The following is a 13,482-nucleotide window of genomic DNA, read 5'->3' as shown; positions in this document are numbered from 1 at the left end:
CCAGCCCTGTGCCTGGGCAGGGAGCATCCAGTTCAGCCCTGAGAAGGGAGAGCCAATTATTTTGATTTCTGATGGTCTCATCTAGTTCATTTGTCTCATGCCATGAAGCGTTGCCTTATTTCTTCTTCCAGCTCAAAGTGGTCACTGAAGTGCGTTCAGGTTTTACCTGCTTGCAGCTTCCTATCAGTAACAGCTAACTTGTTTTTAAATATTTTACTGTGCTTATAAAGTTATGCATAGAGAAATTCTAAACCATCCTTAAACAAGGAAGGTCAGAGAGAAATTAATCAGTGCTTTCAGCTAGAAAATGTGAATGACACATTAGGAATTCTTTTGCCTTGTGTATGTGGAGGGAGAATTACCTGGGGTGACTGCCTGCAGGGAGGAAAGGTGCCCATGGGTAATCTGCACAACATGAAAGGCAATTCCTGGTGTCAGATTAGCAGCAGTGCCTCAGGAGGTGCCTACAGCCCCTGCAGTCCCATCAGCTTCTTCCAAATTGCTGAGCTCACGGCCCCCCACGCTTCCAAAGCAGCTCTGGCCTCTGTGAGGTCCTTATGTATGGGATTGCTGCTGAATTTAAAGATGCTACGGTGCCGTAGCGCTCATAGGGGATGAAGGATGCAGGGGGACCTCTGAGCTCTGCCAGGTGTGCTCAGGCTGTGAGCACTTCTCACAGGTGGACTTTGGGTTGCTCCTAGAGCCATGTAAGACCAGAGCTTTGCTTTGTTTGGCTTTGCATTGTTATTGCTTAGTGGAAAATGCTGCTCCTCCAATTACTTTATCACAATGACAGTCAGTTGTTTGTGGTCTTGGCACGGAGTGGGCAGTGCAGAGACGAGGATGTTACATGTGTGCCAAACAGAGCCTGCTCTGTGTGACAGAACACAGGCACAAGGGGAGGCAATTCGGGTCAGGCACCAGCAGCAAAACAACCACATGCAGGAGGAGAAGGAGAAAGTGTGAGTGCTCAGCAAGGCTGTGTTTGTACTGCAGGGTTAAATCCAAGTGGCTTGCTGTTGTTCCTCTGGAAATGGAGGAAACTTCTCTGTACCAAAAGGGCAGAAGTGCTGCTGGAGAGAAGGGAAGATACCCTGGGCTTGGCTAAGTGCTGGCCAGGTTTTGGTGCTTGCTGGTGGCCAAGAGCAGGGCTCTGCCACCTCTTGGCTGTGTGGGGGTGGTTGTCCTGGCTTCTTTATATATGCTTCCTTAATAACTGCTTCATGATGGAACAACACTGCTTACGGTGCTGTCAGTTATGTCCAGAAAAGGGGTTGCTGTAGGACTAGAGCAGCATAAATCCCATACTAACTGCAACCAGAACTCAAGGTTCTGCCCTGGGCAGGTGGCAGAAGCTGCAGCTGCATCCCAATGAGCATCTGGTTGCAGTGGGGCTGTGCCTATCTGGTAAGGGCAGGTGTGATGCTCAGCCATGTTTCTGTGGGCTGCTGTCCCACTCCACTGACTCCTGTGCTTTGATGGCATGCAGAGAGAGTTCCCTTTGTTAGTGAGAGCTCCAGGAGAGCCTTATAAAGAGCGTTAGCATCAGGGTATGTCTGCTCCACCAGGCATTTTGGGATGGACACAGTGGTGTCTTGTTTCCTGTACTGCAGGTGTGAGCAAGAGATTTGGGGATACAGAGTTAATACTTGCTAAAATACTTTGAAGGATACATCGAAAAGTAATGGAAGGTTGAGGTTAGCCTGGTATTGTAAAATGGAGAAGATGCAGCAATGCTATCATAAAAAGCAGTGCTGGAAATGGAGCAAAACTAATGATGAAAAGCTGTCCAGGAAAGCCTTATCTGAAGAGTTGTGAGCTCCGTTACAGGTTTGTCCTGAATTAAGCTGCATGCCAGACAACAACTGCTGCTGTGTTCAGGTTTGTGGGGGTATTGATGCTTCCACTTGGAGTTAAGGTGAAAATCCCCTGAGCTGTCTGCTGGAAGGCTCAGGATGGCGGATCTGCAGTATTGACTGCGGGTTCTTTGCTTTTAATAATGCTGTGTTGTGTAATTGTGGCCTTCCTCAACATGAAAATAACTATGAGCATTCAGTAAACAACTTGGGAAGTGATTTTTAAGATCTCAAAGCAGAGTTTGGGTGGAAAATCCCAGAGGAATATTTGATATTCAGGGCTATACCTGGAGCTTTATGAGCACTGATAGCTGGAGGGATGAGTGAAGGGTTGCTCCTACCAAGTGCAAACCTGCTTGTACTCTGTAATGAAACACCGGAAAACAATTTTCATGCATCTTCACATCCTTCATCTGCTGGCTGTAAAAATTGATTGGTGCTGGGACTTATTGATACAGTAAAAGTCAGTGAGACAGCGCGGCTGCAGTGCTGGCACTCTAAGTGAAATAAATTCCTCTTCAATTATTTTCTATTTACCGTTCATTTGCATTAATTTCAGTTTTAAAACAGGAGCTGGGGCAGTTCAAGTGAGTGTATTGAAGCAGAGCTCCAACAGGTGTGTGCTGAAGTGATGGGGCAGGTGGCAGAGGTAGGGTTTGCAGTGGGGAGAGGTGACAAATTAGGCCTAAATCAAGTCTCTTGTTTTATGCAGCTGCTCCAATGAGCTTTTCTCCTGCTCATAATGTTGTACCATGCATTTCCTTATAGCAGTTTAAATTTCCTCACAGGTCTTGTATTCAGTATACAAGAGAGAACTGTGTTTCAGACAGCAGGATTCTCTGAGCACAAACATTATCACTTACATAGAAACAAAGCACTGCTGACTGCAGGTAGCCAGTGGTGCTCCAAAGTGCAGCTTCTAGAAAACACATCCAGGATTGCACCAACATCCAGCCTTTTCTATGTGTTTCCATCTTTATATTCTCAGTAATGCAAGGTAATAGTGGGTAATGACTAAATAATCATCAAAATCCCCCAGCTTGTATAAACTACATCTATTTAACACAGTTCTTTATGTTCCCTAATGCACCGTATCACAAATACTGCATAATAAATTCTACTTACTGGTTACGTTCTCATTTTCCCTCCAAGTGTTTTGCCTTCCTGTATGATTTTCTGCCTTGATTTTCTTTCCTGAGAGCCTCAATATAATTCTGGAAGAGAAAAATCACAGCACAGCCCGTCATGTTCGTGCAATTTGCACACAGCCAACGGGAGGGATGGTAAATAGTCTCACTGTTTCCATATTACTGATCTTGGAAAATGTGTTTTTCCTGCATTTAAACAGCTGTATTTACTTCATATGTATTTATAAAGTAACATCTGATGAGTGCAGAAGGAAAGCCAGTGTTTCTGGGGAAGTCTTGCCAGCATGCCAGCATCAGTTAACGTCGATCATTGTTAACAACTGGTGTGCATTGTAAGGAGTTTTGAGGTGGTGGAGTGGCAGTCCTCAGATCTGATGGCTGTGTGAGCAGTGCATGGCTTACCTTTACCTCTCCTTCAGCAAGCTGTGTGTTCCTGAAGCAGAAAAAGTGCAGTGTGTGTCAGTGCAGTGGTTGCAGTGAAGGGAAGATGTTATCTTCCATATGGTTACAAACAGGTGAGCGGTGCTGTGATGGAGATTACACACATGATGCATGGCTGAAGCAGTACTGACGTCTTGTTTAGCTTCCAGAGCTGAGTGCTGGCATAGGATCCAGGGAGCAGCACATAGCCTCTATGGGAGATACATGAGCAGCTTGCAAGTGTTAGGTAGCCAACAGGTCAGCGAGCTCATGGAGTTATTGAATGATGAATGTTCTCACCATGGGACCGGTGCTTGTGGACTGAGGTCATCTCAGCAGCCAGTACAGGAATCACCTCTGTTACACTCATCAATTAGCACGCGCTGATGACTTTGTGCCTGTGCAGTTTGTCTGCTCCAGAGCAGCTGCTCATTTAAAATTTGATCCTTAGGTCACTTCTTTTCAAGGAGAGAGGCTGTGGGCAGCCTGAGCTTGTAGGGGCAGCCAGCCTACAGCAAGGGTGGGCTCCTTCCAGCCCAGCCATTCCATGGCTCTGTGATGGTTAAGGCCCCTTCCAGCCCAACCATTCCATGGTTCTGTGCTCTTTAAGTCCTCTTCCAACTCAATCATTCTATAGTTGCATGAACTTCAAGCTCCCTTCCAACCCAACCATTCTGTGGTTCTGTGGTCTTTAAGGTCACTGCCATCCCAAACCATTCCGTGTTTCTGTGAATATTCTGTGAGAAACAAAACAAAATGCAACATGAACTATCCCTTGAGCTCAAGAAGCATACCAAAACATTAGTGATAGCTAAAGCACAAACGTAGACAATCCCCAATTTTATCTTTGTGCACAGTGTTGCTGCTTAGGATGGTGCCTTGCTCTTAGCCTCCCCTTTGCACAACCAGCCCTTTACTTTTGCAGATGTGTTTCCAAAACCTCCCAGAAAGCTGAGGAAAGTTGAGCTTCTTGTAGAACTGCTCCTTTGAGAGCACCTTTCTTATTTGATGACTGCATGCTGTGGGGTGGAAGTCAGCATGGGCCCCAGTTTGCCACCCGGAGCAGACTAAATGCTCCTCTGGGTGGGCTGAGCACTGCAGTAATCTACTGAAATATGGATTTAATACCATAATATAGACAAAGTACATGCATTTACATTTTCTACTGAAATCAAATGACCCAAATTAAGCAGAGTGAATAGATTTAATTTGGTCTCTGATGAGCGGACCAGATATCAACAAATCCCAGTTCATTGCTTGAGGTACCCGAGTAACTATACATAGCCAAGCAGCAGAATGAAGTCATTTGGAAATTGAATAATCCTCCCCCAGAGGGGATAATCCCAGCCTGGAAGTGTCTGGGATGCTAAGGAGGGGATGAGCAGCAGGGTCTGTTGCTGTGAATGGAGCCAGGGCTGCCAGAGAAGGACTTGACACTTCATGGGTCCCTTCCAACTCAGGAGATTGCATGATTCTGTGATCAAAGTTAGTGCCTGCCTCTTTGTGTCCTGGCCTTCAGCTGCTGATGCACGTGTCTGGACATTTGTAAACAATCCCATGGAGCAGCTCTCTCCCAGTTTTCAAAATTGAGTCTGTTCTAAATATAATTCAAGTGATTGTTGTGAATTGTGGGACAAGCAGAATTTATGCTGGCTTTGTATATACCCATTCAGTGTGCCTTGGAATTAAATCAGTTCAGAATGTCTGATTTCGGACACGCTGTTCTGCTGAGCTTTTGCTCTTTTAGGCACCTCTGTTGTCATGGATGATCACAGGATCATAGAATCCTTAGAATTGGAAGAGACCTGTAAAGGTCACCTAGTCCAGCTCCCCTGCAATGCACAGCTAGGTCAGGTTGCCCAGGTCCTGGTCCAGCCTTACCTTGAAAGTCTCCAGGGATGGGGCATCCACCACATCTCTGAGCAACCTATTCCAGTGCCTCACCACCCTCACTGTGAAAGACTTTTTCCTTTTATCTAACCTAAATCTACCCTCTTTCAGCTTGAAGCCATTTCCCCTTGTTCTATCACAACAGACTCTGGTAACAAGTGATGAACTTTTTCTGTGTCAACTCTGAATCCAAATCATGATGTCTAGATGCAGAAAGATTGCTGAAGTTAGAAAGGTGGGATGGTGACCAGCAGACCTGAATGGTAGTCTCCATCCAAATGATGAGAAGGCTATTACATAGCTCTGTGCGTGCGAGTAAATACTGTATTCATACACAAGCCTGTGTATCTATGGTTTCTATTAACACCATACTTTCTGCAGTCAGATCTGGTGTTCAGTGACTATCTCGTGAACCTTTTGCCTGTTCTGCAGAATGCAGTGATGTTCAGTGTTCTGTATTATCACCTCACCTCGCATTTTGAAAGCTGTGATCACGATTTCATGTACTTTTTTAATGGCAGTGATTCAGAAGAAGAGATTAAAGTGAGTTTTGTTATAGTAGATGATGCTTATGAAAGAAACCATATGGACAAGCTGACTTTGCTGCAGAGACCTGGATCGTTTGTTTTCCTGGCTCTTAACAGAGAGGTTTGATGTACTACTGGAGGAGCTCCTCCTAAAGAATTCACGCGTATGAGGATTCCTCCCGACCTTCCTGTCCGTAGAACTCATTAGGGATCTTCTGGATTCACTTTTTTTTCTTTCTCCTGTACTTTTTTTGGCAGGTGCAAGACCAAAGTGTACCCTGACGAGCTCCCAAACACCAGTGTGGTCATCGTGTTCCACAACGAGGCCTGGAGCACCCTGCTGCGCACTGTGCACAGCGTGGTCGCCCGCTCCCCACGCCGCCTGCTTGCCGAGATCATCCTGGTGGACGATGCCAGTGAGAGGGGTGGGTGCTGCAGGAAATGGTTAGCAGCCCTTTGTGCTGTGCTTGGTCACTGCAGAAGGCAGAATCCCTTCCCCGGTCTCTCTTTTGCTGCATTCCCAAATGGGTTCATATCCCATAGCTGGGATGGATGGGACGATGAGAGGTTTTCCCCGGTGCAGCCAAATGTAACATCCAGTTGCAACCATTCAGTGGAAGGAGGGTGCAAGCCAAGCCATCCTTTACTTCTGCTCCATGTAGCACTAACTTCACTGTAGTCACTGTGCTGGTTTTCCCTGCTTCAGTAAACATACAGGCTTGTTACTTCTCTGTGCCCAAAGGCTGGTCCTAGAGGGCCCAAATGGTGCAATTTATCAGGAATAGCTGTAGTCATATTAAGCCATATATGAATGAGCAGAAGTGTAATCATCTTACACCCAACACTGATTGCTGATTTATTACTGGAAAACAGACTGTGACTTACTTGAAGATCCTTTTATCTCTGTGATGTTTTCCTGATGTGCACTCATGGATGTGTGCTTTGTGGCTGCACAGAGCTAAGTTGCAGCATGAGCCTCTGTAGCTCTGCTCTTGCTCTTCAAAACAACTCCACACGTGTCAGGAGGAGTTTCCTGCACTGTGCCAGTGTTGGTTCCTGGCAGGGCAGAGCATGACACACATGTTCTGCAGCTGCATTTGGAGCCCTCAGGAGTTGCTGAACCTAGCTGTAAAAGAACAATAGAGCAGTTGGGTTGGAAGGGACCTTAAAGATAATCAAACCATAGAATGGTTGTGTTGCAAGGGACCTTAAAGGCCACAGAGCCATAGAAGGCTTAGAAGAGACCTTAAAGGCCATAGAACCATGGAATGGTTGGGTTGGGTTGGAAGGGATGTCACAGCCCCAGGTGTGGGCTGGCTGCTTCCCAGCTCAGGTTGTCCAGAGCCCGTCCATGGCCTAGGGCACCTCAGCTCAGGGCAGCAGCACCAGGACGTCGGCACCTTCAAGTAATGTTTCTCTATTATTATTATTTTATTTTTTTTCTCTACTGCCTTTGGCAGAATTTCTGAAGGCCTCCTTGGAGAACTATGTGAAGAAGCTGGAGGTCCCGGTGAAGATCCTCCGGATGGAGCAGCGGTCAGGGCTGATCCGTGCAAGGCTGCGGGGGGCAGCAGCTGCCCGGGGGCAGGTGGTCACCTTCCTGGATGCACACTGTGAGTGCACCCGTGGCTGGCTGGAGCCATTGCTGGCCAGGATCCGGGAGGACAGGTGAGAGGAGGGTGGGGGACAGCAGGTCCTTGCAACATCAGCTGGGGCTCTGGGCCGTCCCTCGAGCACCGTGCTGCTAAAGCAATAAAAAAGCAGAAAAACATTCACTGATCTGAAAAAGAAGAATTTTGTTAAAGATTTATTTTGCAGGAAGGTAAAGGATTCTATACAATTTCTGTCTGACATACTGAACCACAGAACCATAGAGGCTGGTAGGGACCTCTGGAGCCCCCTAGCCCAACCCCTCCAGGAGTTCCCTACAGCAGCTGCACTGCACGCAGTGTGCAGGTGGGTACAAATATCTCCTGAGAAGGAGATCCACCAATCTGAGCAGCTGTGCCACCATCCAGGTGAAGAAGTTTTTCTTCCTGTTCAAATGGAACTTCCTGGGTTCTGGTTTATGCAATGTCTTGTCACAGGGCACTGCTGAACAGAGCTTTCCTGCAGAGGAGCCACAGAATAAAACAGTGGGGGGATTCAAACAGCAGTTTCGTTTTCAAATGCCTTTTATTTTTTTGCTCACAGGAGGACTGTTGTGTGCCCCATCATCGACGTGATCAGTGATGACACGTTTGAGTACATGGCTGGGTCAGATATGACTTATGGAGGCTTCAACTGGAAGCTGAACTTCCGCTGGTATCCCGTGCCCCAGAGGGAGATGGACAGGAGGAAGGGGGACAGGACCTTGCCTGTAAGGTAAGGAGGGGAAATGGAGTTCTGGGGTGTTTGGCTTTGCTGTACGTAGATGATAATACTGAAGGTTTTGCTGCAGTATTGGAGAATACACACCAGATAGCTGTGGCAGAAAGCACCAGCATCTGCCTTGTCCTTAATGCTGTAATGTAACTATCAGATAACTATCAGAGCTGAGAAAACTCTGTCAATATTTCCTTTAGAATGTTCAATAATTCAAAATAATACTTGCTTTCTAAGTATTGAGCTTCCTTCTGTGTTTGTTATCTGCAAGTAGCCTTGTTGAACTTGTTTGCAGACATTACTGTTCTCATGATTTAAAACAAATATTAGAGCACATTTCTGAAATGCAAAATTTTGGACATTTAATCCAAGCATTTGGTTATGGTCTGCACTTCTTAAAATACATACTGCCAAAAAATAACAGTGATGACAGTGCATACCCAGTCAAAACTGATCTAAGAATATATCCTGAGTTCCTCTGAGCCTTCCTGACCTCCTCCTTCTAATTGCTGAAATGAAAGTCTGTAACAAAACCTTGAGAACGGTTCTAAATGAAGTTGAAACCAAGCAGATTGAATACATTACTTGCCATGGGTTATTTGCTCAGCTCCAGTAGCTTCTGTCATCTCCATGAGAACTGAAAGAAAAATTTTAAAAAAAGAAAAAAAAAAAGAAAATGGAAAAAAAACACTTTAAGTTGTAATAAGTGGATGTAATGGTTTCAAACCTGTCCAAAGAGACATGATGAAGTGGAAAGAATTCTAGTGCTGTAAACCCCCTGACTGTGGGTGACAGGCAGGTTAGGAGAGAGGCAGCTCAGGGGATGGCAGTTCCCAGCAAAGGTTTGCAGAGTTTCCAGGTAAGGCAGAGGGTGGGCACAGAAAAGCTTTTCAGATCTGCTGTGACTGACAGTGGCCAAAATCTGTCACTGTAATTCTTTCAAAGCCTGGGGTCAGAGAAGTGCTGGGTGTTTTCCATCTCTTTCTCATCAGACCATCTCTGGAACCACTTTGCTTTCCAGTTCCTTACCCAGTTAAGCCTGAAGTGTGTGTTAGGTTCACAGTGTTAATTGTCATAACGAGCTGCACGGCCCCACGCTGTGCTGGCTGACACTGCTGGCTGCTCCTCCAACACCCTTGGCTTTGCTCCAGCCCTTCTGTGCTGACACAGGAAGCTTTGAAAGATGGGCAGAAGGGAAGCAGTACATAAAGTTAATCCAGAATCATACACGTAACTGACTCCTATTAAAGCAAAGCAGCTTTTCATCCTTTCCTCAATGGCTGTAGCTGGTGTTTGCCTGGTGTTTTGGGAGCCCTCCAGGTGAAGATGGGTGTTAGTGAAGGGTCAAGAGTTAATGAACAACACAGCACGTCCTCTAATTAGTCCTGTAACAAGTATTTGAGAGGGAGGTGGTGGCTCTAGAGGTGGTGTAATTGGGCTGCCTGGGATGCAAGCTGTTAGCTTTTAGGCACAGGTGCCCTTTCTGAACACACAGTGGAGATTTTTTGGTGCAAAACAGCAGTGAGATTTCTCCTGGAAACACTGACAGCTGGTGAGCACTGAGAAGAGGTGTAACAGTCTTCGTATGGGAAATGGCATTTAATAAGTCATTGGCTGCTTTCAGTGCTGGCCACTATCTGGAAATACTTATCAAAAGCAGTCCGAGAGATTGTGGCAGTAAATCAGTCTTGAGGTGTCAGAATCACAAAAATGAACTCTGCATCCAACGAGAAAAAAGTCGAATATTTCATTTGAGTTCAGAAGGCTTTTGGCAAATGCTGCTCCTTGTCTGTTCTAAAGATGAGAGGCCAAAAATAAGCCAAAGCCAAACCCACACCAACCATTTGGGAACAAGCTGCTGACTTCATTTTTTTTGCATTGCCTTCCCCGTTCTATAACATTATTTCAATCTCATGAAGATTGAATATGTGTGCATTCATCTTTCTTTCTTTGCAATCAATGGAATAAGCCCAGAATACATAAAGATCAGTGACTTATGTGCTTGTATGTGTAATGTAATCATTGCACTCAAGTCCTGCGTTTTATTACACTAAAAAGCCATGTAATCAGAAAAAGTGTTTTACTCAAATTCTTACCTGTCGTAATAACAATGATAAATTCCTACTGTGACTTTTTACGTTTAATACCATAATGCAGATTAGACATCATCAACCTGTGAGTGCAGTGAGGCCGTGGCACTGCTCAGAGCCGTGGTGCCCCAGGCCATGGATGGGCCCTGGGCAGCCTGAGCTGGGGGGCAGCCAGCCCATGGCAGGGCTGGGGCTGAGGGCTCCCTTCCAACCCAACCATGCTGTGATTCTTTTAATTATTTTATATAAAATGTATTTTTCGTGCATATATTGTTACTGTATATACAATTTTTAATGGAAAAATCAGAGTAGCTCACTAAGAAATCACTTGTTGGCATGAATGGGTTTCGGCCATCACTGGGACCAAGGGGGAGTTAAGCACAGACCGTGTGTTATCCTCAGGGGAAAGCACACGATCCTTTCTAATTAGTGGATGTGCAGCACAGCTTGTTTGTTTGCTTAAGGAATTAAAGAAGCTCTTAAATTCACAAATCAGGTATTTCAGCCCACTGAAATATCCGTCCTTGCAGGAATCTCTGGAATTGATGGGAAAAGGTTAATTAATGCAGTGACTCTGACTTCCTACATCTCCCTATTGTGCAGTATGGCTGTAAAAGCACTTTCTTAATGGAATCTATTAGAAAAGTTGGATTGTTTGTCGTATTTCTAGCAAAAAGAGCAGTGAGAATTCATAGGTGCCTCTCATACCAATGAGCAACGCCTGCCTCAGACAGAATGGGTTCTGATATGGCTGCTCCCACGTACACTACTCCTTTGCTGCCCATCACACCTCAGCCCCTAGCACTTTTCCCCTTACTTTTTTCTTGTAATGCTTCAGCACCAGCTGGAAAGGACCATTGCTGTTGCTCATTGCTGTTTTAAAGTTCCTCAAAGATTTTGTCTTGTTCCTGTTCTCTAAATGCTGTCACTTATGCTGTCACTGGAGTAACACCTGGTTGCTTTGCAAAACACGTCACTTGAAGTGCAAAGCCTCCTGTTGCATTGGGCTGCCTGGGGGCAGAATCCATGTGGCTGCACAGGTAGAGCTGAGGATGCTGGCACAGGGCTCTGGGCAGTGCAGCTCGGTCGCAGGTCTCTCAGGTTTAGTGGTAAATGCTCATGGAGTGCTAAACCCAGTGGTCTCAGTCAATCTCTCATTGGTGTGCTCTGCTTTCCCCACTGCAAAACAGTACTCGCGCATCCCGTGTCTCCAGGTGAGCTCAGTGCTCCTTCTTTGATTTGCCAGTGGTGGTGTAACTCTGTGCTGAGATCACTGTGCAACCAACTCATCCTACAGCTGCAGGATCCCAACCAGAAAGCACTTCTCACTGCACTTTTCTATGAATATTGCCATATCTGCCTTTAATTGCTTTGGAACAGAAAACTGATGAGACTTGTACTTAAAAATACTCAGATATACGTATATAGTTCCAAAAAATCTAAATTAAATGGGTTAGGAAGAGGAAAGAACACGAGATCGAGGACTTCATTTTATTTGTCCTCTTAGGCTCTGGCTGGTGCTGTAGGTGCTGAGGTGAGTGCTTTGGGCAGCAGTGGGCTGAGGTCTTTGCAGGGGGTTGCCTTGGGCAAGTAATGTGGGCAGGTGCTGGGCTGAGCAGCATTGGGAGCTGGTGCTGGGAGCATTGGGATGCAGCAGAGTGGGGCTTAAACACCTGTCTGTTGTGCTCTTCCCTATGGGAATGGGAATCCTGCTTGTTGCTCACAGTCACAGAAAGGAAAGGCAGACCTGTCTCCAGAAGAAAATGAGAAGTGGGTTGGAATGATGGCTAGCATTAATCATAGCACCGTATTGCTAGTGAGACTCCAAGTAGGCAAAACAGAGCTAATAAGCACAAAACTGAGAAAATCTGCAGAGATGCTCCTTCTTGCTCAAATTACTGTTTCAGCTGTTTTTCAGTGAGAGCTCTGCAGTTCTGTTTATGCAACATTAAATTTACTCAGAAAAGATGAGCTCTGCCTGCTGCACCTCAGTTATTTAACATTGTGGCATACAGTGGTTCCTTTGCTTTTACAGTGACTTCTAATCCACGATAGGCATTTGAATCTATGAGTAAACCAAGTGCTGACTCTGCTTTTCATTTTATTTTAAATAAGTTTTGCATAGACATACACTAAGTAACCAATCACAGAAATTTCTTTCAGCTCTCTCATTTTACAGTGGTAGCATCTCAGCTCTGAGGCAGGGTTGTGCTGGGGCCAGGTGGAACAGGCAGGAATGATCCATAGAATCATAGAATGGCCTGGGTTGCAAAGCAGCACAATGCTCATCCAGTTCCAACCCCCTGCTGTGTGCAGGTCACCAACCAGCAGCCCAGGCTGCCCAGAGCCACATCCAGCCTGGCCTTGAATGCCTGCAGGGATGGGGCATCCACAGCCTCCTTGGGCAGCCTGAGCTGAACTGGGGACATGGGGAAAATAGGAAATGTTGGTAAGCTTGGGGCTGCAGGCTGCCCCTGCTCACATAGCAGCTGACTGTAGGCAGCTCTATTAAATCAGTTTTCCTGAATTGCACGTCAACCATTCTTATTGACTTGTTGTTTTGCAAAAAAAATCCTGGAAGCATGATTGATAGCAGTGTTTGCATAAGGGTATCACCAAACATTAAGTGTGGAAGCTGCACTTCAGAGGGGCAGAGGTGCTGGTGCTGTCTTGTCCTAGAATCACAGAACCATTAAGATTGGAAAAGACCTCTGGGATCCCTTGCCCCCCCCCATGCCTACTGCCCATGTGCTTCAGTACCACATCCCCACAGCTCTGCGTCTCCCTCAGGGATGGTGACCCCCCCACACTCCATGGGCAGCTCTACCAGTGCCCAGCTGCTCTTTGGAGAAGAAATTCTTCCTCATACCCACTCTACCCTCCCCTGGTGCAATGTGGAATCCTCTTGTCCCGTCACTGCTATCTGTGGGGAGGCTGAGCCCTCCCCTCCCTCGCAGTCCAACCTCCCTTCAGGGTTTGTAGGGAGCAGTGAGCTCTGCCCTGAGCCTCCTCTTCTCCACACTTACCCAATGCCAGCTCTTTCATCCGTTGGACTGTGCTCAGAACTTACACAGCTCTGCTGCGCTTCTCTGGACATGCTCCAGCACCTCCATGTCTTTCTGGGGCCCAAAGTCTGAACACAGCACTGAGGTGCAGCCTCACCAGAGGGACAGTCACCTCCTGCTGC

General features: G+C 46.3%; 1 protein-coding gene across 5 annotated transcripts in view; it reads left to right on the top strand.

Annotated features, from left to right (window-relative positions):
- Nucleotides 1–13,482, top strand: part of GALNT13 (polypeptide N-acetylgalactosaminyltransferase 13) — an 80,681-nt gene that overhangs the window by 35,339 nt on the left and 31,860 nt on the right. For all 5 annotated transcript variants that reach the window (XM_048953357.1, XM_048953355.1, XM_048953356.1 and 2 more), the window contains exons 5-7: nt 6,100–6,266; nt 7,302–7,509; nt 8,035–8,205. In XM_048953357.1, the coding sequence (XP_048809314.1) occupies nt 6,100–6,266; nt 7,302–7,509; nt 8,035–8,205 (546 nt within the window). The remainder of the gene's footprint in view (nt 1–6,099; nt 6,267–7,301; nt 7,510–8,034; nt 8,206–13,482) is intronic.

The sequence above is a fragment of the Lagopus muta genome, chromosome 8 (assembly GCF_023343835.1).
Source record: "Lagopus muta isolate bLagMut1 chromosome 8, bLagMut1 primary, whole genome shotgun sequence".
NCBI classification, from domain to species: Eukaryota; Metazoa; Chordata; class Aves; order Galliformes; family Phasianidae; genus Lagopus; species Lagopus muta.
The sequence above is the reverse complement of the archived record's forward strand: the minus strand, read 5'-3'. Positions and strand labels throughout refer to the sequence as shown.